This window comes from Balaenoptera physalus, assembly GCF_965194825.1.
Source record: "Balaenoptera physalus genome assembly, chromosome: 4".
NCBI lineage: Eukaryota > Metazoa > Chordata > Mammalia > Artiodactyla > Balaenopteridae > Balaenoptera > Balaenoptera physalus.
Window position 1 is genome coordinate 96,998,799 of NC_138891.1, and position 26,222 is coordinate 97,025,020.

At 40.8% G+C, this 26,222-nt stretch overlaps 2 protein-coding genes across 11 annotated transcripts in view; one reads left to right on the plus strand and one right to left on the minus strand.

The window, feature by feature from the left end:
• Positions 1 to 7,447, minus strand: part of NFKBIZ (NFKB inhibitor zeta) — a 290,471-nt gene extending 283,024 nt beyond the window's left edge. For all 10 annotated transcript variants that reach the window (XR_014263082.1, XR_014263083.1, XR_014263084.1 and 7 more), the window contains exons 1-9: positions 6,996 to 7,447; positions 4,581 to 4,720; positions 4,029 to 4,059; positions 3,803 to 3,906; positions 2,924 to 3,705; positions 2,110 to 2,215; positions 1,573 to 1,719; positions 1,317 to 1,380; positions 861 to 1,030 (exon numbers count right to left, since the gene is read on the minus strand). Coding sequence is in view for 3 of the 10 variants with exons in the window: in XM_082460412.1 (XP_082316538.1) it covers positions 861 to 1,030; positions 1,317 to 1,380; positions 1,573 to 1,719; positions 2,110 to 2,215; positions 2,924 to 3,705; positions 3,803 to 3,906; positions 4,029 to 4,059; positions 4,581 to 4,720; positions 6,996 to 7,284 (1,833 nt within the window). In the remaining 7 variants the exon portion in view is untranslated. The remainder of the gene's footprint in view (positions 1 to 860; positions 1,031 to 1,316; positions 1,381 to 1,572; positions 1,720 to 2,109; positions 2,216 to 2,923; positions 3,706 to 3,802; positions 3,907 to 4,028; positions 4,060 to 4,580; positions 4,721 to 6,995) is intronic.
• Positions 7,448 to 9,239: 1,792 nt separating this feature from the next.
• RPL24 (ribosomal protein L24) overlaps positions 9,240 to 26,222 on the plus strand; it is a 146,017-nt gene continuing 129,034 nt past the window's right edge. Inside the window, exon 1 of the mRNA XM_082460647.1 lies at positions 9,240 to 9,245. Coding sequence (XP_082316773.1) covers positions 9,241 to 9,245 — 5 coding nt within the window. The 5' untranslated portion in view covers position 9,240. The remainder of the gene's footprint in view (positions 9,246 to 26,222) is intronic.

Below are 26,222 nucleotides of genomic sequence, written 5' to 3' on the forward strand. Positions count from 1 at the left end.
GAAACCATGCCCTGGATATGCTTCTCACCCAGTCTCTCATATGTCTGACTCACCCTTGGAGACTCACTCGGAGTGCCCCCTTCTCCACAAACCCTTCCTTCAACCCAAGCTCCATGGAATCTCTCATTCCTCCTAGTTCCTTTTTATCACATCTACCCTTGTATACCGGGTGGCCATAAAATGTAGAAACATAGACTATACTGTTTTATCATGTGCTGTAATATAAGAAATCATTTACTGTGTATTCGCCTATGCTTCCAGACTTGGTGGTCACCCTGTAGACTTATAATTAGCTATATCTCTCACCATTTCTACTAGACAGTAAGCTTCCCAAGGACCCAAGTGGCTTATGATTTAGGCATTTTCCCCTGGGGCCCCTAACTCAGTACCTCAGCCTTGTACATAGCAAATACTCAGCAAATAAACCTCAAATTTAAAGATAATAAAATATTTTCCAGTTTAAAAAAACAGAAGATTAAGTCCAGAGCCAACAACAATGAAGAAACCCTTACAAAATGCACTACCTTCAGTATCTGTGTATGACAATGGAAGCAAAATGAAAATATCAATTTCAAGCATTATCTTTTCCTCTCAAATGAAGACTAATTCGTTTCACAGCTAAATGATCTTTTGAATAATAATCCATAGATTAAAAGCAAATCAAGAAACCAGATGAGGTGATCTTTTAAAATCTAAGCTTCTTAACTATCCATACATTGCTACTCCCTCCATTAATTTAAAAAGATGGCAAAAATAAAATAAAAAGGGGGAAAAGTTTTAATCTATACTTGGGAACAAGGTCTTCTGCTATAACCACTTCTCTCCCACATCCCATTTCCAAACTCTTCTGTGAATTTTACCTTAGCTTCCACTGCGGCTCCCATTTGAATCAGACACTTAATTGTATCAACTAGACTCTTATTCTTCAGCAAAAGCTCCTGAACTTCAGGTGAATGGGGCTGTTGGTTTCTCTGGAGTTCGTGAACCACTGCATTGTGGGCCACAACTGCACAGTGTAGAGGGCTCAGGCCTAGAAAAAAGCATAAGAAAGCAGTGGTCAAGCATCCCATCAATTCTTTTAGTTGTTCTATAATTACAAACCTTGAGGGTGGTCTCTCACATGACCTACATACGGGCTCCACAGGAGCTAGTGAGGCAATCTGAGTAATCCCTCCATTGGGTCTTACTGCTAATTTTATCTATAGAATATTTTAGCTTTAATTACCTCCCTTCCTTATTGGTATAGAACTTAATGCCCTTAGAATTAATGGGCCCCTCTCTCTGTTTCTTCACCCAATAATGCGTCAATCACTTACCATCATAGTTAGTTGCCTCCAGATCCACAAACTGATTGCTCCCCGCTGCTCCCTTCTGAATTGCCTGCAGAATTTAAAAACAGACATCTATCAGCAAAAGACAAACTACACAAATACTCATCTACTAGTGTTCCAAGAAAGGAGTAAGTCAACTCAAAAGAGAGCATTGCAACAGGCAATCTACATCCAACTCCTAATATCCAAGCTGTACCCCTTTGGCCCTGTGGTAATGGGAGCCTGGCTCTCTGCCTCTTACCTGAAGCACCTGGGAGTGGCCCTTCTCTGCACAAACATGCAGGGGGGTTCTTCCCCAGCAGTCAGTCGTATTCACCTGGGCCCCGAGGTTCACCAGATCCTGCACGATGAGATGCTGATTGGCAGCCACTGCCACCTGAAAGGCACTCTGTGGACATTCAGAGGAAAAAAATATTTTTTAAAACCCATAACACTGTAGTAACAAAGAATATGAACCTAAACTGAGACTGAGGGCAAAAAACCCCACAGAGAGAAAATAAATCCTGTTAATAAGCAATAAGATACTGTAACACAAGGAAACTAAAATAAGCTTAGGGTGCAGCTTTATTATACCCAGTTAGTCTTTGGTCAAATAACTACAGAGTTAACGTTAATAACTTCAAGGTTGGCAGTGACAAAGAGTCAACATCCGGAAGTTAATATTAACTAAACTCTCTTGGTCTGGAACTCTGAAATGATCTACACATAAATAAGAGACCGGCCGTCATCTTGTCCCCATGACCACACCTTTGCCACTTCCCTCTGTCAAGATCCTCACCTGTCCATTGTGCTCTTTAATATCCAGCATCTGAAGCGCATTCATCTTTCTTGCAAGGACATAGGAAAGTGCCCTTCTCCCCTGGGCGACAGCAATATGGAGGAACCTGGGAGAAAAAAAAAGGAAAAGAAAAGAAGTGAATTATTTCTTATTTCACTAAGTTCATCCTTTTTAAAAAAAAATTCTTCCTTTAGCCCCTTTCTTGATATGTTGGTGTACTCAAATCAAACAGTACAGAGCATAATTTGTCTTTTCTTCTATGCTGACAATACATCTGAGTTGCAACAAGATGAATTAGGTTACCAGAAAAAAGAAGTACGCCAGGCACCATGCTGATAGCTTTAAATCCATTATTTTTAATGTTCATAAAAACCCACTGAGGGAGGTATTATCATATTACATGCCCAGAAACTGAGGCATAGAGAGGTTAAACAACTTGCCCAACACCACAAAGATGTCAGGATAGATCAGTATTCAATCTACAAATCAACTCACAGTTGATCATGACCAACTAACCATGATCTAACTGATTTTGCTCTACAGACACAATCTATGCTAATCTTTCAAAACCAATTATTCAAAGACACGTACATTTTTATTAATTTAGAACAGGTAATTTGTTCAGCCAGAAAAAAAAAAGAAAGGAAAACTCTCACTTGAAATATGAGCTATCGTTCTACGCCCACTAGTCATCTTGTTTAGCCAACCACTTACTCAGACCTAAGCTGGCATCCCCTAGAGAAATTCTGTGCCCACTGTGTCCAGCAAGCATGGTTTACCAAATTAGCTCAATGAGATAAAGGGACATACTCACGTGTCACCATCTGCATCCTTTGAAAGAAACTGGTCTTGGGAGATATGTGCCAATTTGCTTTCTTCCTGCTCTACTTGCCACTGAAAAAATGACTTCCCTAACTGTGTGGTGTTCATTGGATTTCTGACGATGTTCGGGAAGGGCGGTGGTGCGTTTAAAGGGGCAGAGCCTGCATCGTGCCTCGCCAGGGCCTCACAGGCACTGTGTGGCATCATGTTGAAGTTCTGCACGTGGGCATCATTTTGCTGCTGAACGCTGGGGGCAGTCTGTGGGGGAACAGCAATATTCTCAGATTCCCTGGGATCACTTAGAAGGGATGCAAAACTTTGGTTCGGGCAGAACTCTGGTTCTTGACCATCAAAGATGTTTGGTTCATAGCCGGGGGACTGGGAAGTTCTGGAATAAGGACTATATTCCAGAGCTGGGTTGTGGGTGTAGTGCTGCGGCGGCAGCTGCTGCACGTTCTGGTTCTGTGGAGAGTACTGGTACATGGAAGCCTGATCCATTATGTGTGGGGAGCTGCTGACTTGGAAGGGCTGGTATTTCTGAGGTGGAGAGAAGACCTGCCCTCCGTGGAAGTCCTGACACTGCTCGTGGCGGGAGCTCGGAGGGACCCCCACAGGGCTCATCCAGCTAACTTGGACAGTGTTCAGGGAAACCAGGCTGCATTCATTCTTAATGTTGATAATGCTCTGAAGCAGATCAGCGCTGCTGTCCTGTTTGGATTCATCGTGATGGACATCTTCCATGCTTTCCGCGGGTGTGGGTGTTTGAGGTGGCGTCTGGAAAGGGAGAAAAAATAAGTTGCGCACTCCCTTCCAAAATTATTCCAGGAATAATTTCCAAAGGGTATTCAGAGGAAAATAGTGAGATACGTACCAAAAACTGGGTATGTAACAAAGCTGGTCTTTTGCAAGCTGGTCCATCAGACAATATATCAGGGCCTTTCCTTTTCCCACTATATGATACTGTGTTCTTCAATTCTATACCCAAGAAAGGAATATGGAATCTGTGATAATTTTATTTCACAAATTTTTACCCATAATCACACTACACTGTTTTACCCTACAGCCCCCATGATATTATAAATAGAGCTAACTCTTACCTGTGAATTGTTCTCTGTTCACACCTTGTGTCTAAAGGAAAAAAAGTTTCCAATTTAGTGTGTGATAAATGGTTTCCTGATTAACATACATCAACAAACAGACTTACCTCTACCCCTCTTTACAGTTCACCATAAACCTTTGACATAGCTATTCTAGCAATATTTATTTTCTATGTTAATTTCCATCCTATCTTGCAACTTCCCCCATTTGCACTTTCACCTAAGTTCAACTCAGGTCAAGACAAAATTAATAAGGCCACTTGAGTTTTCCCTTTCTAGTCAAAATGTTCCATTTTAACTGAACCACATTAATTTCCTTGCCCCCAACTTGCCTTCATTTATTTATTCATTAAATTTCTCTTGCACACCTGCCAAGTGCCTAGCAGTGGGCCAAGTGACAGCAATATAGCAGACAGCAGGACAAATATGTTCTCTGTCCTATGGGCTTTGTGGTCTACAAAAGACTTGCCCAACCTAGGTTAGCAGAGAGTAATAACACTGACAGGCTAACCTCCCTACCCCCCAACCCAATACAAATAAATTAGGTGCCACCTTAAAATCATCGACAGCTTGTCCAGAAGCCTTCTGTTTATGACTTCGGATGTGCAATAGGAGTTCCTTCACCGAGTTCTTCACGCGAACACCTTGAAAGGGTCCTCTCTGCTGCCTTCCAACCCCCATATGGGGCTCAACTGTTCAAAAAAACAAAACAAAACAAAACATATCCCAATTAAGTGTCTTCACAGACATGAATATTAATAACCTCAAAAGCATAGCTATCCAACGTGAAAAAGTTCCCAACAGACCGCAAAGCCTCTTCAACTCGCTTGCCTGATACCTTTCCCCACCAGGAAGCCTAAGGAATTAAAGCTCATAAAAATATCGTTTCAGGGAACCCCAGAGCCGAGAGATAAACCCAAATTAATTCTCTGTCTCTCAGCCCTACCCACCCATGAGACAGGATCACAGATTTTGCCACCCTGACTCTCATAAATCTGTAATTATTCTAGACTTTTGAAAAACCTTGGGGGAGCAAGGAATAAATGATGAATTTTTAGCTTTTCAAACCAAAGGCTTTATGTCCACATAGAAATTTTAAAGTCTATCAATTCCACTCACCTAAGAAAGTACAAAACAAACTTCTTCCAAAGATCTCAATGTACCAAAGCCTAACATTTAACAATGTCTCAGTTTATTATTTCCCTCAGTTCAGCTACGCCAATAAAGCTACATAAATTCACTGTGCTTAAACGCATTTCCACATATGCACACAGGATTTCCTCTCACCGACTGTTTTTGGATTGTTCACATAGGCCTTCTAAGTAAAAAGGAAATAATCTCATTTCATATTTAAGCTTTAAAATACACTTTAAAATGTAGTACATGAGTACAGCATTCTACTCTGACCACTACTACGTCACAACCTCTTGGGATGAGTTGAACACAAAGTAAACACACAAAGAGTCAGGAAATGAATAATTCAGCAACTCCATTGAGAGTGGAAAAAAATAAGATGGGTCAAAAAACAAGGCACAATTTTAAATATATAAATATACACACACATATATATATAAAATCAAATACATGAGAGAAGCAACCCAATGATACGGCAAACTAAACACTAGTTAGTTTTATGTTTAAGTCTAAGAATATCTTGCCAGAATCTAATACAGCATTTCTCTGGAATGACAGCAGTTAATAACTCAACGTCACAGGGAGAAAAATTCAGTTTCAGAAATCCCCTATGGTAAACCAAAGAACTAGCAAAATAGTTTCAGCCAGATGAAGGCCAAATGTGGAGGAAAAAAAAGGGTCTAAATACACACACAATTTTGGCATTTGCTACACACTTAACATACAGGGAGCATGTTATACAACCGAGTGGTTTAAATCACTTTTTTAAATAAAAATGACAAATCACATTTTTTTTTTTTTTTTTTGCCACATTGCACAGCATGTGGGATCCTAGTTCCCCAACCAGGGATTGAACCCGAGCCCCCTTCATTGGAAGCATGGAGTCTTAACCACTGGACCACCAGGGAAGTCCCGACAAATCACATTTTAAACTAAAACACAAGCAAAACAGGAGTGGCCAGCCGTGGGGAATACCTGAAAGAGAACGCTCTTTAAAATCATGCTGATTAGATTTTCCAAAATTTGAGATTATCTAGACGTTCTTTGGTTCACCTACAGCGGCATCCTGTTTTCCCCCCAATTATGCAACTCCGTTAAGAAAAGAAACTAACAATTCACAGCCGCAGAACGGAAACGTTACGCCTTTCTCTGCTACAGACGGCTCAACCATTCTAAAGCACACAAAACAAAGACCGAAGAAATTCTGGGCAGACTTCGGAAAATCACAGACTCAAGGTATAAATTGGTTTTCAGTCCAGCTTCACCTTACATCTTAATAATATCGGTTTCTTTTCTTTATAAAGTCCTTTTACTTAAAATTTCCACAAACACGTACTTAGGAAGAAATAAATCACGACCTTCAACCCAGTACCCAAACCCTTATCGCCGGCTACAGCCTTTCACTAAAACAGCCACAAGAAAAAGGTACACCTACATCAGATCCAAAACCTCGCCACAGTATGTGAATTATAGCTTAATAAAAGTGTTTTTTAAAAAAAAGAAAAGAAAGAGAAAACCCAACGTGGTCCATTCCCCCCACCCGAAGTCAGAGCTGTGTGTTTCAAGCTACCAGGCCAGCTAGACGGCGCCCAGATTTCACAGACGATCAAAGGGCATCGAGTGATAGTCAACGCCCAGCACGGGGCAAGGCATCCAGTAGTGGCCTAATAATGATGGCTAGTGTGATTATGTACCGCCGCTAAAGCAGGCACCGAAGCCACCTAACACCTGGCCGAGGTACCTCGCTTCTGGGCGGCCCAGACCCCCCCTCCCCCCGGGTGGGCCGCCCGCAAACGGGGATCCTGGGGCCGCCCCGCCGGGGCCGGTGGGTACCTTGCAGCCGCTCGGCACGGGCGCCGCCTCTCGGCCGGGACTCTACCGCCCCGCAGGAGGACACGGACGAGGCGGAAGAGAAGTCGGAGGAGTCGGAGCCGGGCGAGCCGGGCGCCGAGGGCCCAGACGACGAGCAGCCGGCGTCGAAGGCGCCGGGGGCGGCGGCGGGCGGCGACGCGCCGTAGAAGTAGGCCAGGTTGAGCGGGCTGGTCATAAGGCCGCAGTCGCCGGCCGCGTCCAGCAGCCCCTCTCCGCCGCGGCTGTCGTCCAGCAGCTTGTCCACGATCATGCTCCCGGGCTCGGCGCTCGGGGACCCCAGACACCTGCGCCACCGGTTCGCTGCGCGCGGCTGCCTCCCGACTGCGGCTGTGGCTGTGATGGGCTGGGGGACCTATCGGCTGGAGGACCTATCAGCTGGAGGACGGCGCGGGCACGGGCGTGGCCCGGGGCTGCCCGACTATTTAACCGGCCTTCGAGGCCAGGGGCGGAGAGAAGAGGCCACCGCCTCGCCCGCCTCCCCCGCGCCCGGCCGGGCCATTGGCGGCGTCGAGGCCGCCTCCCGGCCCCTCCTCCGGATGCGCCCCGTTTCCAGTAAAATGTACAGGATGAGGCAATGTGCCCTCCGCCCTCGCTCCGCCCTCGCTCCGCCCTCCCGGCCCCGCCCAGGCCGACCGGTTGTTTTCCTGCCCTTCACCTAGAAACCCCGATGGAGCGCGGTCTCCTGGCCCTCGGACCCCCGCCCCGGCCGCCCGCGGACGGATGTCGGGGCCGGCGCTGCCTCGGCGCGCTCCCAGCCTGGCCTAGGCGCCCAGGAAGAGGCGCGTGGCGTGGGCCTCGCCCGCAGTGGGCCTCGCCCGCAGTGGGCCTCGCCCGCAGTGGGCCTCGCCCGCAGTGGGCCTCGCCCGCAGTGGGCGGCGAGGAGGCGGGAGGCGGCGGTGGGAACAGGTTGGCCTGGTTCCGTGGCGTAGGAAAGTGCTGGAAGGTGCGCTTCGCGCAGCCCTCCCGCCGTCTTGCGCCGAGCTTCTCGCCAGCCCCGGCCAAGGCGTCTCCCAGCCAAGGAGTCTCCCAGCCAAGGAGTCTCCGGGAGGTTCTTAAGGGCCCGTCTCCTCTCAGTTTAGTAAGCGTTTTTGCCGACGTACCTTTTGGCCAAATCCCAAACTGAAAGAGATGTTGAAGCCATTTTTTTCTGTCCTCAAACTATAATCCGGCAACAATTTTTTTTTTTTTTTTGGGTGCAGCCCAGGAATAAAAAGCGGTGTTCTGTAAACTTCCATACTAAAACAAATACGTCTTAGCAAAAATGACACGTATACATACATGTATGTGTCTGTATTTACATATATGTAATTTCTTTATGCTGCATAACTGTCCATTGTGTCGGATAAGCACAGGAATTTTGCTCTTTCCTATCTTAAATACTTTAATGGAGTTACACAATTTTTGTAGTGAAGTCCAATTACTTGCTAAAACCGTGGCTAGGAGTTAGCAGGAACAAAAGATGAATGATTCTGTCTGTCCTTTCAAGTACATTATAATCTTTTAAGAATGATAAGGTAAGTACACACATGCTATATTAAAAGAAACGGATTATGATTAAATATCATGAGGGATACAAAGTTCAGTGAGTGTCCTAAAAAGACAACGTCTAGTGAAGGGCAAGATGACGTCATGAGGAAAAACGTCTAGTGAGGGGCAAGATGACGTCATGAGTGTCCTAAAAAGACAACGTCTAGTGAAGGGCAAGATGACGTCATGAGGAAAATCTTTGCAAAGAAGGTGACATCTAAGATAGGCCCCAAAGGATGGGTGAGGTTTCAACCCACAGCATTTATAGGAAGAGGGAACAGCATGAGCAAAGAATTAAAGAAAAGGGGTCAGATAAAAGCTTACAGCCCCTTTTAGGATAGTCAAGGGAAGACCATAACATTAAATGTAAAAGGTAACTTGGTGTTTTTGGGTGGAGCACCTCCAGTAACAGGCTGACATACTGGGTCTTTAATAAACATTGAGTGAACATGAAAGAATTTGGGGAGGGCAAAATTAATCCGGAAGCAGGTCAAAGGAGGAGAGACTGAGGGGCCCAGAGGCTATCAGAAACCACTGTAATGGCCCAAGAGAGAACTGACCTGACCCTGGGGCAGAGGCAGTGGGAAAGAAGAAAGTAAAACAGAAAGAGAGGAAACAGACCTGGGCAGCATTGCTAAGGCAGAATGCGCAGGTCGCACCGGGTTGGAGGTGGGCAGCAATGAAGGGGTCCTCAACCAGGCTATGGTTTGTGGCTGGATGACCATGTGAATAGGGATGCCAACTTCAGATCACAGGGAAAGTAGACTGTTAGGGTCCCAAGAGGAAGAAATGAGGGAGGCAGGGGAGGAGGGAGACAAAGAGCTTGAATTGTTATTCAGTATTGATAGGTGGTACAAGACCCTGGTGCGGGTGCTAAAGTAAATATTTCCTTGTTTCTCACAAATGTTGTATTGCCCCAGGAACTTCTTGCTTGCTGCCTTTCCCTCCTGCCAATTTTTGAGTTTTGGTAAATTTTTTTAAAAATAAAAAGAAAACAGCTCCCTTGATGTATCTGCAGAAAACAAGGCTCCAGTAATTGCAGTTCCTCAGAAACCAAAATCACTTAAAAGATGCTCCAAATGAGATACTAGGCTTTCTCAATAAAATCTATTTGGATTTTTTTTCCTTCCCACTAACATTTTATGTATAATAAAGGTCTTAAATGGCCATCCAAATAAATTCATGGCCAATATTTTTTTTACAAAATTAATTCTCCCCTTAAAATTATTTCCTGTTTCACTTGATATATAAAAATTCAAACTTCAAAATCATGGCTTCTGGAGAACTTAATATAGATAAATAACGGTCAGTAGACTAATGTTTCAAAATAAAGTTTTCTACGAAATGTCAAAGCAATCATACTGTTTTAAAAGACCACAACCCCCAACACACAGTCAAGAATGGTTACTTGTTAATATCACTACAAAGATTAACTTTAAATGCTTATTTAAATGTTGAAATATAAACTCAATTTGGTCTATTAGGTTGAGTGATATGACACTGCCACTGTTCTAATCAAACATAGTGGACCATTCACTCTGTGGAGATAGCCAACCATGTTATGAGGACTCTCTGGAAAAGTCCACTGAGGCCAACAGCTAGCACTAACTTGCTAGCCATGTGAGTGAGCCATTCCAAAAGCAGATCCTCCAGGTCCACATCTGGCCTTCAGATGACTGCAGCACTGACCAGCATCTTGAAGGTAGTCGTATGAGTAACCCTGAATTAGAAACCCCTCTTTCAAAGCCACTCCCAGATTCCTGACCACAGAAACAGTATTTGAAAACTGAGCCTTTGAGAATTTACAGTTTACACTGCTCATCATAGGTGGAGAAGAGATTAAACTCCTTATCTGTCTGAGTCTGGAGCCCAGTCTTTTGCTTTAGAAAGGGAGATCAGAAGACTCATTTCCTCAAGGCTCAGATGCACTGTCTACATCTAAAGATATAGAAAAAGATGAAAATGACAGATCAGAGAGTTCCCTGACTCATGAAAGGAAGAAAACTATTCCAAAGCAATTGGAAGGAACTGTAAGTATAAAATAAAAATATAACGATGCTATCTTTTCCTTGGCTTTATAGATGTTAATAATTTACCTTATTGTGTCTTATGCAATAGGACATTTCTGCATAGTAATATGATGCCAGTTAAGTTGTAACACCATTTTAAGACCAGTCATTCGGAGTTTTTAAAAAGGAACTGACATTTTAAATGAAGATGTAATGAACTTCTGAGAAGCCAAAAATTATTTGGTGCAGCTTTTCAAACCTGAGGAGAAAAATTCAGTGAAGTATCTTACAGCATAACTGGCTGAAGAAGTGAACATCATAGGTGAAAGAACAGTAAAGCCTGGCAGAGTTTATCTTGCTGAATGCCTTCTAGAGGAAAAGTCAGCAAAAGAAACCATGGCACTGCCACTTTTCAATGTTATATTAACTCATCAAATTAAAGATTTGACTGCAAACTTTAAAACTGATCTTTTCTGCGGAACTGCACTTTTGCCTTAGAAATGGATAGATGTGCTGACTGTCTGGACTTGCTATTTTGGTTGTATTCATCAGCTATCAGCACCAGCTAATCATCAAAGATCTTTCATATGAATGCTTGACAACAAACATAGAGGTGCTGAAACGGGTCTTCCCTGGTGGCGCAGTGGTTAGGAATCCGCCTGCCGATGCAGGGGACACGGGTTCGAGCCCTGGTCCAGGAAGATCCCACATGCCTCAGAGCATCTAAGCCCGTGTGCCACAACTACTGAGCCTACGCTCTAGAGCCCGCGAGCCACAACTACTGAAGCCCGCGCACCTAGAGCCCGTGCTCCGCAACAAGAGAATCCCGCGCCACAACAAAGAGTAGACCCCGCTCGCTGCAACTAGAGAAAGCCCACGTGCAGCAACGAAGACCCAACTCAGCCAAAAATAAATAAAATAAAATAAATTTTAAAAAAAAGAGGTGCTGAATCATTTGAAGTATACAATAATTTTTTTGAATCTCATCATTTATCCTGGAACAGTTGTGTTGACATTTGCACTGATGGTACTAAAACAATGGTGGGTAAAATTGCTGGTGCCTTACAACAAGAAGGCAATGGCAACAAAATGAACTAGTCATCATTGTATTCTTTACCACTACCCATTTGCAGAAAAAAGGAAAAAAAAGAGAGAGAAGCCAGTTTCACTTAAGAAAGTCATAGATGAAACAGTAATAATTACTAACTTTATTAAGACTTGACCCTTGAAATATATACATCTTTAATATTTTATGACAATTGTCTGGAAAGGCATTTGGTCTATTAGGTTGAATGATATGATATGACATTGCCATCTGTTCTAATCAAATACTGTTTGAGTTGTGAGCTGAACTAGTCTCTATTTTTTATGGAACACCAATTTTACTTGACAAACTGGTTATTCAGATTTGGGTATTTGTCAGTTTTTGGGGGTTTTTTTTTATGAACAAAGCAAGCCTGTCAAGAAACAACTGACAGTATTTATTCCCAATGATAAAATTCAAGCCTTCAAATGAAAATTAGAATTTGGGAAACTTCTCACACCCTAAGCTTGAGAGCTTCCCAATATTGGAAGACATTTTTGACGCAGTCAATTGTGATATGTTATCAACAAATATGATTTTTTCTGTATTATATAATGAAAGGCGGCAACGTTACAAAATTTGCGTAACTCAATAGAGTAATATTCTCCAAATGAACAATGCAAGACCTTAAAAAATCACACGTGGGTAAAAGATCCATTCAAGGTGCAAGAGAGACCAATGGATATTAATGCATCAGAGTACAAAGGGTTCACTGATATGGTTTCAGATTCCACAGTGCATTTGTCCCTTAAGGAATTACCACTTATTTTGGTATAATATTAAAAAAGAATATACACAATTATCTGAAATGACTATTAAAACAGTTCTTCTTTTTCCAACTACATAGCTGTATGAGGACAGATTTTCTTTATATACTTCAACCAAAACAACATATTGCAACAAATTAAATGCAGAAAAAGATACACTCTGTCTTCTATAAAGCCAGACCTTAAGAGATTTGTGAAAATGTAAAACAATACTGCTCTTCTCACTATTTTTTTCTGGTTTAGAAATAACAGTTTTTTAAATAAATTAGTAAGTGAAGATTTTTTATTTTATTGGTAGGATGTAGACAATATATCATTCAAACTAATAGTTCCATATTGGACCAACAATTGTTGAACACCTGACTCCAGAACCTTCCTCTCTTCTCCATTTCTATTTAAACTGTCCAAGACAGGACTTCATCTCTCACCTGAGCCAAATGATTGCCCGTCTAGCCTTGTCCACCTCCAGACTGCCATCAGCATGCCATATATACAACCAAATCTAAAAATTCCTCAACTCTACTTAAAGATCCTTCAAATGGCTCCAATCATCTTTAGCGTCGAGTTCAACCTTCGTAGGATGGCAGGTGTCCAAGCCCTGCCTTCCTCACAAGCCTCATCTTCCTCATTACTTGCAGTATTACCAAACTGAATATAGTTGCTCACATATCTGGGACTTAGCTTCCGCTGTTCCTTCTGCACAAAATGCTCTACCCTTCCTCACCTGGCCAATTCACACTCATCTTTCCCAAGACTCAGATTAATATCCAACACCCCTGGAGCCTTCCCTGACCCTCCCTCCTCCCCATCCTCACTCTCACTCCCAGACTGGCATAAGGGCCCCTATTCTGCATCCCCACACAGACTTCCATCATAGCTTTTAAGCTGTACTGAAATTATCCATTTGGGTGAGTCTGTCTCTTCTGTTCCACTATAAATTCCCAGGGCATGTATCCCTTGTAAGTAGCCAACAACCTGTTATGTAGTACACATTTAATTGGCTGGTAGAAAAAAATATAAATGCTTCCAAAATTACTTACGTGCAACACCACAGACATCAAAATAGACACTTTGGCCCCTGAATTAGAATCCCTTCATTCTCAGCACCTGGATACTATAAAACTATTTCCTATATCTTACAAATATAAAAAGCTCAGCTGTCTTTGCCCAGGATACTTTGGTTCACATCAACTTTGTAAAGAATGTAAAATGCTTTCAGGAGCTTTCAAAACAGATATATTATGTAATACATTGATTTTTTTGATGCTTTCTCTGAAAAATAATAATTTATTATCTCCATAGTAATGTAAAACACTTTTTAACACCTCAGGAAACATTTAAACTTCTGGGTATTCAGTAGTTTTTTAATGCAGAGGAACAAATTAGACCATATATTTTTAAATTTCATTTATTCTTCAATATGATAGTGCCCTCTAAATGGCAGGTACTTTTCTAGGCCCTGGGGCACAGTAGTACCTCAGACAAAAAGTCCTGTCTTTGTGGAGCTTATATCCAGAGGTATAAACATTCTGGTCATACACTCAGATACTATTACTGAGATACATATACTCAGCTCTACTGAGACTCACATACTTCCTAGAATACCTACAACATCTGACCTACTGAGCTATGACGCAGACAGCTGTAGTTAGTAAGAGCCATAAACTGCTTCCTTACAAATGATGTAACACATTATTTTGTGTGTTTTTGCCTGGGAAGAATAAAAAATTATCTCTGGAAATAGTTTCCTAGGTCCTGTTTGCAGCAAATTATTAACATCTGATATCAAAGCACAGTATACCCTTATATTTCCGTTGAGGAAATTTGTCAAAGCAGGTAAATATACCTGTCTAGTAACCTAATCATTATGAGGATGAATTAGCGAAAGATATGCACATCTCAGAACACTCCTCAGTGCTGACAGAATGAACTTGTAACGCCTCTAAATACTGTATGCACAACTTTGCATATTATGCACCAATTGTGTCAAGGCAAAATTAATGCTAGAGTGCCCCTGGAGACATCTCTCTGGAGCTTTTTCTTGCCTAAAGTACCTATGAAATGTGCCACATTTTGTCCCACAAATATTTTCTGAGTAGCTATGATGTCCATGATGTAAAGTAACTCCACTGCTTTCCAGTAGGTACCCAAGGCCTGTCCTCTAATGGACGGGCAGAAGATGCTCCTTGTACAAAGCCAGGTCACACAGCTGAACATCTCAATCAATTAGATGCCCTGTAAACAGAGGTTGAATCACAGCAGTGTTACAATATCCTGAAATACCTTCCAGTCTAGCAACAGATTGAAATCCCAGTATGTAAATTGGAAGACAAATTTGTCTTCCCCCTTTTCTTAACACTTCATTTCCAAAGAAATGAAAAGTTTGTCCATTGGATTTGAGGAAATATTCACATACTATAACTGTGTGTATGAGTTGTGCAAAATCATATGCTATATATGATGGAGTAACGTTCAGTGTTGTTCTGAAGGGCTAGCTGGTATACTACAGTCTCTAATAAGTAATGATCCAAACTCACATAAAACACCCACATGAAACAAGTGCACTTTCCTAAAATTCACCCTTAGAGTAAATTGTTCTTAGTTCATGAGGGTGTTTCCTGGTTCCTATTTATAATAATGAACTTTATCCATAATAGACACACATCAAAATATAAGGTGAGCTTTGTCTAAAAGGGCAGAGAATTACAAGTTCTGTGGTTGCTTCTGCTTTCTCTGCCTTGTTGACAAGTCAGATATTTCATTTCCACACATACAAAAGAAACCACCGTCATATATACTGGATGTGGGAATATTGTCAATTTTTGCCTGCCTTAAAAGTTACTAAAATCTGAGCTGCATGAAACAGAATGGTGAAGAAAGAAGAGTATCTTCACACAACTCCCCTTTTTCCTCTCCATTTTCCTTTTTGCCACTCTTTTCCCACACAAACCTATAGACTCCAGATGGTAACACATAGTCCAGAATTATCCTTCCCTATATATCCTTCTACTATAAAAAACTTCCATCCTCTGGGAAGTTAGCTCAGCTTTCAGGAAGAAAATGCTGATAACCGAATCACTTTGCTCTGCACCTGAAACTAACACAACATTGTTAATCAATGATACTCCAATATAAAATAAATTTTTTTTTAAAAAAGGAAAATGCTGATAAACTGATTCACATTGTAATATAAACAAACAACTTTGTTACCTTTCATGGGAATAATTATTTTTTAAAGAGAAAAAAATCTGAAGACAATTAATTAAGCCCAAAGGACTGAACGTTTCATAGTTGAATTTGGGATCTGAAGTAATTATGTGAAGAAGATTTTTGAGAGAAAAACCCTTCACTCTTCCTTTGTGTAAGATATTGGCCCATGCGCATCTGCAAAGGCGTGAAGCTACCAATCTTCCCAGCATTATTCTACTTTCCTTTAGGTAATGACTTAAACCTTCTCTTTTTCCCAGAAGAAAAGGTTAAATTTGAAAGGTGGGTTAATTTGAGCTTAATGCCTTGTTAATATAGAAATAGGATACCATACTTCTAAATGCTCAGTACACAGTTGTTTAATAAACATGTTGATTGCACAGATTTATATGTTGACTTATCTTTTTCAAAATTTTCAGTCATAATCTTTTCCCTTCCTTTTAAACACAGGTGACACATATTTGTCAAATTAGATTAGGGCTTTATATGAAGAAAAATTTTATCAAGAAGAATTTTTCTTCTAGAACTTTTAATTCAGAATTTAAAACTTGAAGTTTGGGGGCTTTTGTTGGGGGAGGAGTGGGGGGGGGCTTGGTTTTTTCACATAAGTCTACAGGGATTTATTTTGAATTTCTATAAACAAGGACAGTAGTAGTATGTAACAAATAGAAAGACTAATTATAAAAATGTTTAAGAGCTGAGAAGGAGGCATTAACCTAGACCATGTACAGGAGAGACATCATTACTCCCAAAATAAAAAATAATTATAGACCCACAATATAATAATACTTTCATTTACTGATAAGGTTAATAGTAACTACACCATGTACTGAGTACTCTGTTAGGTGTTTATATATACTTTATCTCTTATGTAGTTAATGCCTGGGAGAATGGCCAAAGATTAAGGTGAAATACGCAGTTATGAAATTTTCCCAACCACCATCCACATTAGCAGACAAAATATAACAAACATGGATTGCTGTGAATTGAAAGGATAATTTAACATTGGAATTCATTAATGAGGAAATCTGAATTCTCAGTTACTAAAAGACTATGCAAATTTCATATAACATTAATGACAATTATTCATTCAAACAATCACGTCACCTCCCCCAAAATTGATTTTGCTTACTACTATGGCCTGCAGGCCAAATCTGGCCTATTGCACAGCCTGTCTCTTAAGAATGGTTTCTACATTTTTTAAAAGTTACATTTTAAATGGTTATATAAGTGCTTACATAATATCCTCTATCTTGTCTCTTAGTCCACAAAACCTAAAATATTTACTATTTGGCTCATTACAGAAGAAGTTTACGAACCCTTGCTTTAAGCAAAAGTGCTCAGAAGCACTGCAATATCATGGCTTTGAAGCCTGCAAACTCAGCTCTAGCACTGACCAGCTATGTGTTTTGGGGCAAGTCCTTCATCTCTGAGCCTCAGTTTACTCACATATAAAGTGGACTATTAATATCTAAATCAAATTGCTAAGACCACACGAGATAATGTACAATGTACGTAAAGTATCTGATACATCCTAGACACTTCATGTTAGTTCCCTTCCAGTTCCCATAAATTATTATGACCATTGAGTGAATCTCCAACCTACTTGTATGTGTGTGGCTGAGAGAAGAAGGGAGAATAGATTACATATTGAACAAAAACTTTTCATACCTTTTGTCTGCATAGCATTTCCCCCCAGAGTACTTTCCCACTTGTGCAATCCAACCGTTAGGAAGAAACTCAATGTATTCTTTTTAAAATCATAGCTGTAGAAGTTGTAGGTCAGAAAACTATTATAATGAACAAAGATGCACTAAATTAGACATGAGGTTCAGTAGACAGATTCTCCTGTTAACATCCTTCCACTTTTCTCTGTTTCCAACAAGAATGCTCAAATTTCATCTCTTAACCTCATTCTGGATTACATGTTGCCCTGCAGAGTTGCCTCTTCCTATCAGCCTACATCATCCTATACAGTTTAAACGTTCCATAAATGCTAGCAAACAGGGTCTGGGGGACCAAAAGACCAGCCTGTGATAAAGAGTAGAGGATAGATAGAAACAAAGTCATCTTTTAGTTTCATGTGGTCTGTTCTAACTCTCAGAATCTTTGACCAGTGATTCTCAACCCCTTTCTTCCCCCAGCACACCTGAGAGGTCTGATACACTCCCACCAGTAAGGTGTTCTCTGGGCACTACGATCTTCAGAATGGGGTTGTATGGCCCTTGAAAACACCTCCCCAGTGATTGTGATAGACCATCAAGGAGGAATTCCGGATCTGTTGGACAACTATTGCTTTAAATTACTTTACCCAATAATTCTAGCGCCATAGAACACTCTATGACATAAATCACAGCAAGATCCTTTTTGACCCACCTCCTAGAGAAATGGAAATAAAAACAAAAATAAACAAATGGGACCTAATGAAACTTAAAAGCTTTTGCACAGCAAAGGAAACCATAAACAAGACCAAAAGACAACCCTCAGAATGGGAGAAAATATTTGCAAATGAAGCAACTGACAAAGGATTAATCTCCAAAATTTACAAGCAGCTCATGCAGCTCAATATCAAAACAACAAGCAACCCAATCCAAAAATGGGCAGAAGACCTAAATAGACATTTTTCCAAAGAAGATATACAGATGGCCAACAAACACATGAAAGAATGCTCAACATCATTAATCATTAGAGAAATGTAAATCAAAACTACAATGAGATATCATCTCACACTGGTCAGAATGGCCATCATCAAAAAATCTACAAACAATAAATGCTGGAGAGGGTGTGGAGTAAAGGGAATCCTCATACACTGTTGGTGGGAATGTAAACTGATACAGCCACTATGGAGAACAGTAGGGAGGTTCCTTAAAAAACTAAAAATTGAACTACCATACGACCCAGCCATCCTGCTACTGGGCATATACCCTGAGAAAACCATAATTCAAAAAGAGTCATATACCAAAATGTTCATTGCAGTTCTATTTACAATAGCCAGGACATGGAAGCAACCTAAGTGTCCATCAACAGATGAATGGATAAAGAAGATGTGGCACATATATACAATGGAATATTACTCAGCCATGAAAAGAAACGAAATTGAGTTATTTGTAGTGAGGTGGATGGACCTAGAGTCTGTCATACAGAGTGAAGTAAGTCAGAAAGAGAAAAACAAATACCGTATGCTAACACATATATATGGAATCTGAAAAAAAAAGGTCATGAAGAACCTAGGGGCAAGACGGGAATAAAGACACAGACCTACTAGAGAATGGACTTGAGGACACGGGGAGGGGGAAGGGTAAGCTGGGACGAAGTGAGAGAGTGGCATGGACATATATACCCTACCAAACGTAAAACAGATAGCTAGTGGGAAGCAGCCGCATAGCACAGGGAGATCAGCTTGTTGCTTTGTGACCGCCTAGAGGGGTGGGATAGGGAGGGTGGGAGGGAGGGAGACCCAAGAGGGAAGAGATATGGGGACATATGTATATGTATAGCTGATTCATTTGTTATAAAGCAGGAACTAACACACCATTGTAAAGCAATTATACTCCAATAAAGATGTTTAAAAAAAAAAAATTCTAGTGCCATTTATACCACTCAGACTACCTGAAAAAGAGGGACTAGATTTAACAAGAGTCTTCCCCTGTACGAAATACAAGCAGATTCAGGTTTACCTTTGATTATGATTCCTTGGAAAATAGAAGGAGGGTGGATTTGGTTTCAGTGGCTAGCCTACCTATAGCTGTATTTTATGAGACACCATACCATAACCAGCAGCCCTCCTGGAGAAAATTATAGAGAAAGGCGATAGGCTTATGTTTGAATGGACTGTTAGCACCCACATAGGTACAATGAGAGGTGAATTTTTAAATACAGGTGTGATGAGGAAAAGGAAGAGAGGTCTGACAGAAACCAAGGACTCCACAAGTAACCTTAATGAAAATTACAACAAAAAGAGTAGATGCAAACAGATAATCTGATAAGAGTAACCAGATTGCTAAAACACCTGGATTTTTAAAGAAAGTCACACCTACTTTCTCATAACGAGATTCTACTGCAGAGAAGGGACTATGTGATCATGATTTGGGGAAAGCAGAATTTAAGGAAAAACAGAAACGAAACTAAGTTTTTAGCCTGTATATTTCAAGAGTCTCAAATATATGTGTCTGTGTGTTCATTTATCTAAAGATATTTGTTAAGGAAAAAAATTTTTATTTTAAGAGAAGATAAAAAGGCAATCTATCATCAGTTTAAATTCTATTGGACAGGGCTTCCCTGGTGGCACAGTGGTTAAGAATCTGCCTGCAAATGCAGGGGACACGGGTTTGAGCCCTGGTCCGAGAAGAACCCACATGCCACTGTGCAACCAAGCCCATGTGCCACAACTACTGAACAAAAACAGTCTATGCCCTCATGGAGCTTACATTCTACTGGGAAAGACAGACAATAATAAAATAGCTATACAAATATAAAGGGGAATTCCCCTTTATATGGTGGAATATGGTGGTCCAGTGGTTAGGATTCCACGCTTCCACTGCCGGTGGCCAGGGTTCTATCCCTGGTCAGGGAACTAAGATCCCGCAAGCCGCATGGCACGGCCAAAAAAAGAAAAAGAACATTTAAAATTTAAATATATATATATAAAGCCAGCTTGTGATAATGTGCTGTGAAGAAAAACAAAGCAAGGCAAAGGGAGACAGCCAGAGATTCTATTTTAGCCAAAGAGGTCCTGGAAAACTTCTGTATTATCTTCCAAACCTATGTGATGGCAAAGCAGTTTGAGACCTGAGAGTTCTTGTCTCCTGTCTGTTTTGAACTTTGAGCAAGCTTTCCCACTCCCACAGGTTCAACTCTGACCTGTATTAAAAACTCCAGATTCCTATCTCCAGCTCTGACCTTTTCTCTGAGTTCTAATTCCATGATGCCAAGAGTATAATCGACAGAACTAAAATCAAACTAGCTCCCCCTGGGCTCCTTTACCCCCCACCAAAAGACTATCTTCATTTTTCTAGAACTGTCTAGAGGACTTAATGTTTTGTCTCTTTCTGCTCCTTTATTCCACTGTAAAAAAAGTTTAAAAGTACTAAAAGTTCCTTCTCCAAAATGCTTCCCACAGATCCTGTAGTCCGCATTTTCACAAGCGTCACATTTAAGGGCAGCTGGAAATTTGTTTGGGAAAGCCCTGCTCAACCACAATTGGACCCTATGACCTCCCATATCAAAACTAAATCCCTATGCCTCGTTTTCATACCCTTCAAAATCCAGCTGCCTCAGATCTGTTATGGACTGAATTGTGTACCCCCAAAATTCATATGTTGAAGCCCTGGTCCCCAGTATCTCAGAGTATGATTGTATTTGGAGATAAGGGCCTTTAAAGAAATAATTAAGTTAAAATGAGGCCATTAGGATGTGCCCTAATCCAATCTGACTTATGTCCTTATTAAAAGAGAGACACCGGGGACATATGTGCAGAGGAAAGGCCATATGTGCCCACGTGAGAAGGCAGCCATCTGCCAGCTAAGAAGAGAGCCTTCAGGAGAAACCTGCTGGCCCTTTGATCTTGGACTTCCAGCCTCCAGAACTGTGAGAAAACACATTTCTGTTATTTAAGCCACCCAGTCTGTAATACTGTCATGGCAGCCCTAGCAGACTAATGCACTATCCCTTCATATTTCTATCTACTACTTAACATGCAGTCTTACAAATGATCCTGGAAAACACTACACTAATTGTTGTCCCAAACTTTTATCCAAGCTAGAATTCTTGCCTGTAATATTCTTCATCCCTTCTTAAAAGCACAGGGTTTTGAAGTCAAACAAACCTAGATTCAAATCCCAGCTTCATTCACTTAACAGCCATGTAGCTTTAATTAACTTCTCTAAGACTCTGTTTTCTCATCCATAAAATGGGTACATCACTGAATTCAGTCAGTATGTAGGTTAAATGAGATAGTATACATGACATGCCCAACATAACACCTGGTACACAGCATACATTCAATGGTGATAGTTGTAGTTGATATTCATTTTTCAAAGCTCCATTTAATACCAGATTGTTAAGCATTCTGGCCTCTTTGGACCACCAGCCCAACTTGAAGAGAATATAGAAGAGGAGAATCATGGAGTCAAGCTTGGAGCCCTACCCTACAGGGCCTGATGCCACCTGAGAACATTGGAGTTAATGTGATAAGCCACGGGGAGCCAGTCAAGGTTTTTGAACCTAGGAAAAGCATGATCAAAGCCATGCTTTAGGAAGGATAAAGTGACAGCTGCGTGTAGATGATCACGACAGACACCATGCAATATTAGAGGTGACAGGTCATAAAGAACTAAACTTGAGTGGTGCTTATAAGAACGGAAAGAGGGGAGAATTGTTTAGAGAAATATTTCAGACATATAGTCTACAAGACTGAACACTGAAAGGGAGGACAGAGTCAGAGGTCACCCCAAGGAAGGCCTTGAGATTGCTAGAGTGCTAGCACCATGAACAGAAACATGGGGGCCAGGTGAAGATGCAGGAGCACAGGGGAGGCATCAAGCTTTATTTTAACCTTCACATTTCATTCCCTGTGCTGCTCCTGCCACTGCATCTCACCCTGTATCTGCAGTCTGATCAGGTGCCCTTATCTTCCAGTAAAACTGCAAGAAGGGATTTCAAAATTAATTTACACAAAGATATAAACGGTAACCTTTCTTAAAGGCTAATCTTCATTTTAAGAAAGCCCCCGCTCCAAAGATGAACAAGAAACGTGGATAACTGACAAACATAAGTGAGGTATGGGATGGAGACAGCATGTCCTTTCGCAAATATTATCATTACACATTCCACCTCCTCCTGCTACAAACACTTTGGCTGCAATCTGGGGCCATCCCTAGATTTTGACATTAGTGTTGTGTTTAAGAACCACTTTCTTATCTTAATGCTGGATGCTGTTCAACACTGCAAAAAAAACCAAAATTGTTTCCGTTGGCTGTCTGAAAGCTGAGAAACATCAGCACAGAACAGCAGGGCTGGGAAGGTCCATGATACATCAGCATTGGCCGTCCTTCAGATAGCTCCAGTTCCTCTACCCTGACACTAGAGAGGCCAAGGGTAAATGCGGCAGCCTTGCCCAGTGCTCGTTTTCCATCTCTCCAAACCTTGTCTTCCACTGTTAATTAAACCCACCTCCTTTACCCTGGACAGAGGTATAAAACAGAAAGTTCTTACAGTCTTCAAAATAGCTTTTCACAGATTAGAAAACAAACAATTCTTTCGGGCTTCCCTGGTGGCGCAGTGGTTGAGAATCTGCCCGCTAATGCAGGGGACACAGGTTCGAGCCCTGGTCTGGGAAGATCCCACATGCTGCAGAGCAACCGGGCCCGTGAGCCACAGCTACTGAGCCTGCACGTCTGGACCCTGTGCTCCGCAACAAGAGAGGCCATGATAGTGAGAGGCCTGTGCACCGCGATGAAGAGTGGCCCCCGCTTGCCACAACTAGAGAAAGCCCTCGCACAGAAACGAAGACCCAACACAGCCAAAAATAAAAAAATAAAAAATTCTTTCACTTTTTTTTTCCACTCTGGGTTATTTATTCAACCAAAATTCATGGAGTGACCATGCACATACACTGCAGAGGTGAGGGAAGGAGATGGAGGAAAGGAAAGGAGGGTGAAAATCCAAACTGCTGCAATTCCTACCCTCAACATGTTCTCGGTTCGGTTAGTCTTCATTCACATCTGTGGATCACCTTTGTAGCTCTGACCCCTTTAGTCTCCCACAAGCCTTTCTAGGTTTCTTTTAAATGTGGGATTCCATGGTAAATAGTCCACATTTTCAAAAGGATCTGACCCATATTTTCGAAATTCCCAGCCATGCACTTGTTTGAAAAGTGCATACATTGTAATACGTGGGCACGCAAGGGTGAGTGTGTAGGAGAGGTTGATTTAATAGTCGTGATGCTGAATCATTCAGCAGATTATTTACCCTGAACTTCATATCACTTTCTGTCATATATTCACTGCACTCGGCCAAGCACTGCACAAAATGTATTAAAAAGAAATCAACCTGGTACTGCTGCTATAGAAAATGGTAATATTAAACATCGAATTACCATATGATCTAACTCCACTTCTGGGTATACACCCAAAAGAATTGAAAGCAGAGACTAAAAACAGATTATTTATACACCTATGTTCACTGTAGCATTATTCACAGTAGCCAAAAGGTGGAAGCAACCCAAGTGTCCATCAAGGGAAGAATGGATACACAAAACAGGGTATGTACATAAAATGGAACATATTCAGCCTTAGAAGGAATTTCTGACACATGCTACAACTTGGATGAAACTTGAGGATATTATGCTAAGTGAAATTAGCAAGTCACAAAAGGACAAATATTGTATGATTCCACTTATATAAAGTACCTAGAGTTGTCAACTTCATAGAGACAGGAAGTAGAACAGTGGTTGCCAAGGGCTGGGGAAGGGATGAATGGGGAGTCGTTGTTCGATGGATGTGAAGTTTCAGTTTGAGAAGATGAAAAATTTCTAAAGATGAATAGTAATGATGATTGCACAACAATGTGAATGTACTTAATGTCATTGAACTGTATAGTTAAAAATGGTTAAGATGGAAAATAGAATTACCATATGACCCAGCAATCCCACTACTGGGCATATACCCAGAGAAAACCGTAATTCAAAAAGACACATGCACCCGAATGTTCATTGCAGCACTATTTACAATAGCCAGGTCATGGAAGCAACCTAAATGCCCATCAACAGACGAATGGATAAAGAAGTTGTGGTACATATATACAATGGAATATTACTCAGCCATAAAAAGGAACGAAATTGAGTTATTTGTAGTGAGGTGGATGGATCTAGAGACTGTCATACAGAGTGAAGTAAGTCAGAAAGAGAAAAACAAATATCATATATTAATGCATGTATGTGGAACCTAGAAAAATGGTACAGATGAGCCAGTTTGCAGGGCAGAAGTTGAGACACAGATGTAGAGAATGGACATATGGACACCAAGGGGGGAAAACTGCGGTGGGGTGGGGATGCTGGTGTGCTGAATTGGGCGATTGGGATTGACATGTATACACTGATGTGTATAAAATTGATGCCTAATAAGAACCTGCAGTATAAAACAACAAACAAAACAACTAATACTAAACTTTCATTGGGTTATTTGTATGGAAATATGTTAATATAAATGTTTCAGACATTACATGAAATTTCTAAAAATCTTATATTTGTATTTGTATGGAAATATGTATGGAAATATGTTACTATAAATGTTTCAGACATTACATGAAATTTCTAAAAATCTTATATGTTCTGGTATAATGTTATAAGTAATAATCCTAGTTATTACTTTAAAATGTATATCTCAGAAATAACTAATTTTCTTATCAACTGCATTATTATGAACTTTCATCAAATCTTTAACAGTGGTCATTTTTAAGTCTTTTGTCATTTACAGACAGTTCTGGGTGTACTCTGATGCTTTTGCAAATATGTTCCTATAAAAGGCTTTCATCTTCAAGAAATTCATGGAAAAGACTCTGACAAGTACAGGTTTCTGGTAACTGACTGTACTGCTGAACTGAATGAATAAGCATTTTCAGAACTCTAATGAAAAACTGATGAACTCATAAAAGTGCTAACAAAAGATCAAGACGAAAAAAAAATTAATTACATGGGACTGAGTGAACTGATGAGGATGAGTATAATTTTTGTGACTTTCTGTCTGAATTTAAAAAAAAAATCCCACAAGGACTCAGAGGCAAAGAATATACAAATCAATTTTCACTGCAAAGTAAAGGGGCTGTTACAGTGGAGGATTACTGGACTGAATGTCAATATTATGACATAGTATGAGTGTGTTTCATGTTTGGTAATTGCAATCATTGTTGCTTTTGTTGTGGTCATCCATGTACAATGCTTGGTGTCAGTCTACTTATCTCTTGTAAAAATAAAATACAGTGTGTGTGTGTGAAAAAAATATGTAATGTACAGTACAGGGTATATAGTCAGTATATTGTAGCACCTTTAAAAAAAATGGTTAAGATGGTAAATTTTATGTTATGTATACTTTATCACAATTTCTTAAAATATTTAAAACATTTAAGGATATAATAGAAGAAAATGTTCCTGAAATAAAGAAATATGAAAAAAAAGGAATCATCCCTCTTCTAGAAGCAGGTGCTTTAAAAATCCATGGCAATGATGCAGACACAAAGCAAAACACAAAGAGACAACATGCCAGGGGAAAATCTTTTTGACCTCAATTGAATAAGTATGTGTAAGAGCATTTACAGCTGTGTGTTTCAACCTTTCTTTCATTATCATACCCACTAAGGAAGTTTGTAGATATTTTTTCCCTAATTGTCTCCTGATGAAAGTTTAAAACCACAGATAGGGACTTCCCTGGTGGCGCAGTCCTTAAGAATCCGCCTGCCAATGCAGGGGACACGGGTTCGAGCCCTGGTCCGGGAAGTTCCCACATGCCGCGGAGCAACTAAGCCCGTGCGCCACAACTACTGAAGCCCATGCCCCTAGAGCCCGTGCTCCACAGCAAGAGAAGCCACTGCAATGAGAAGC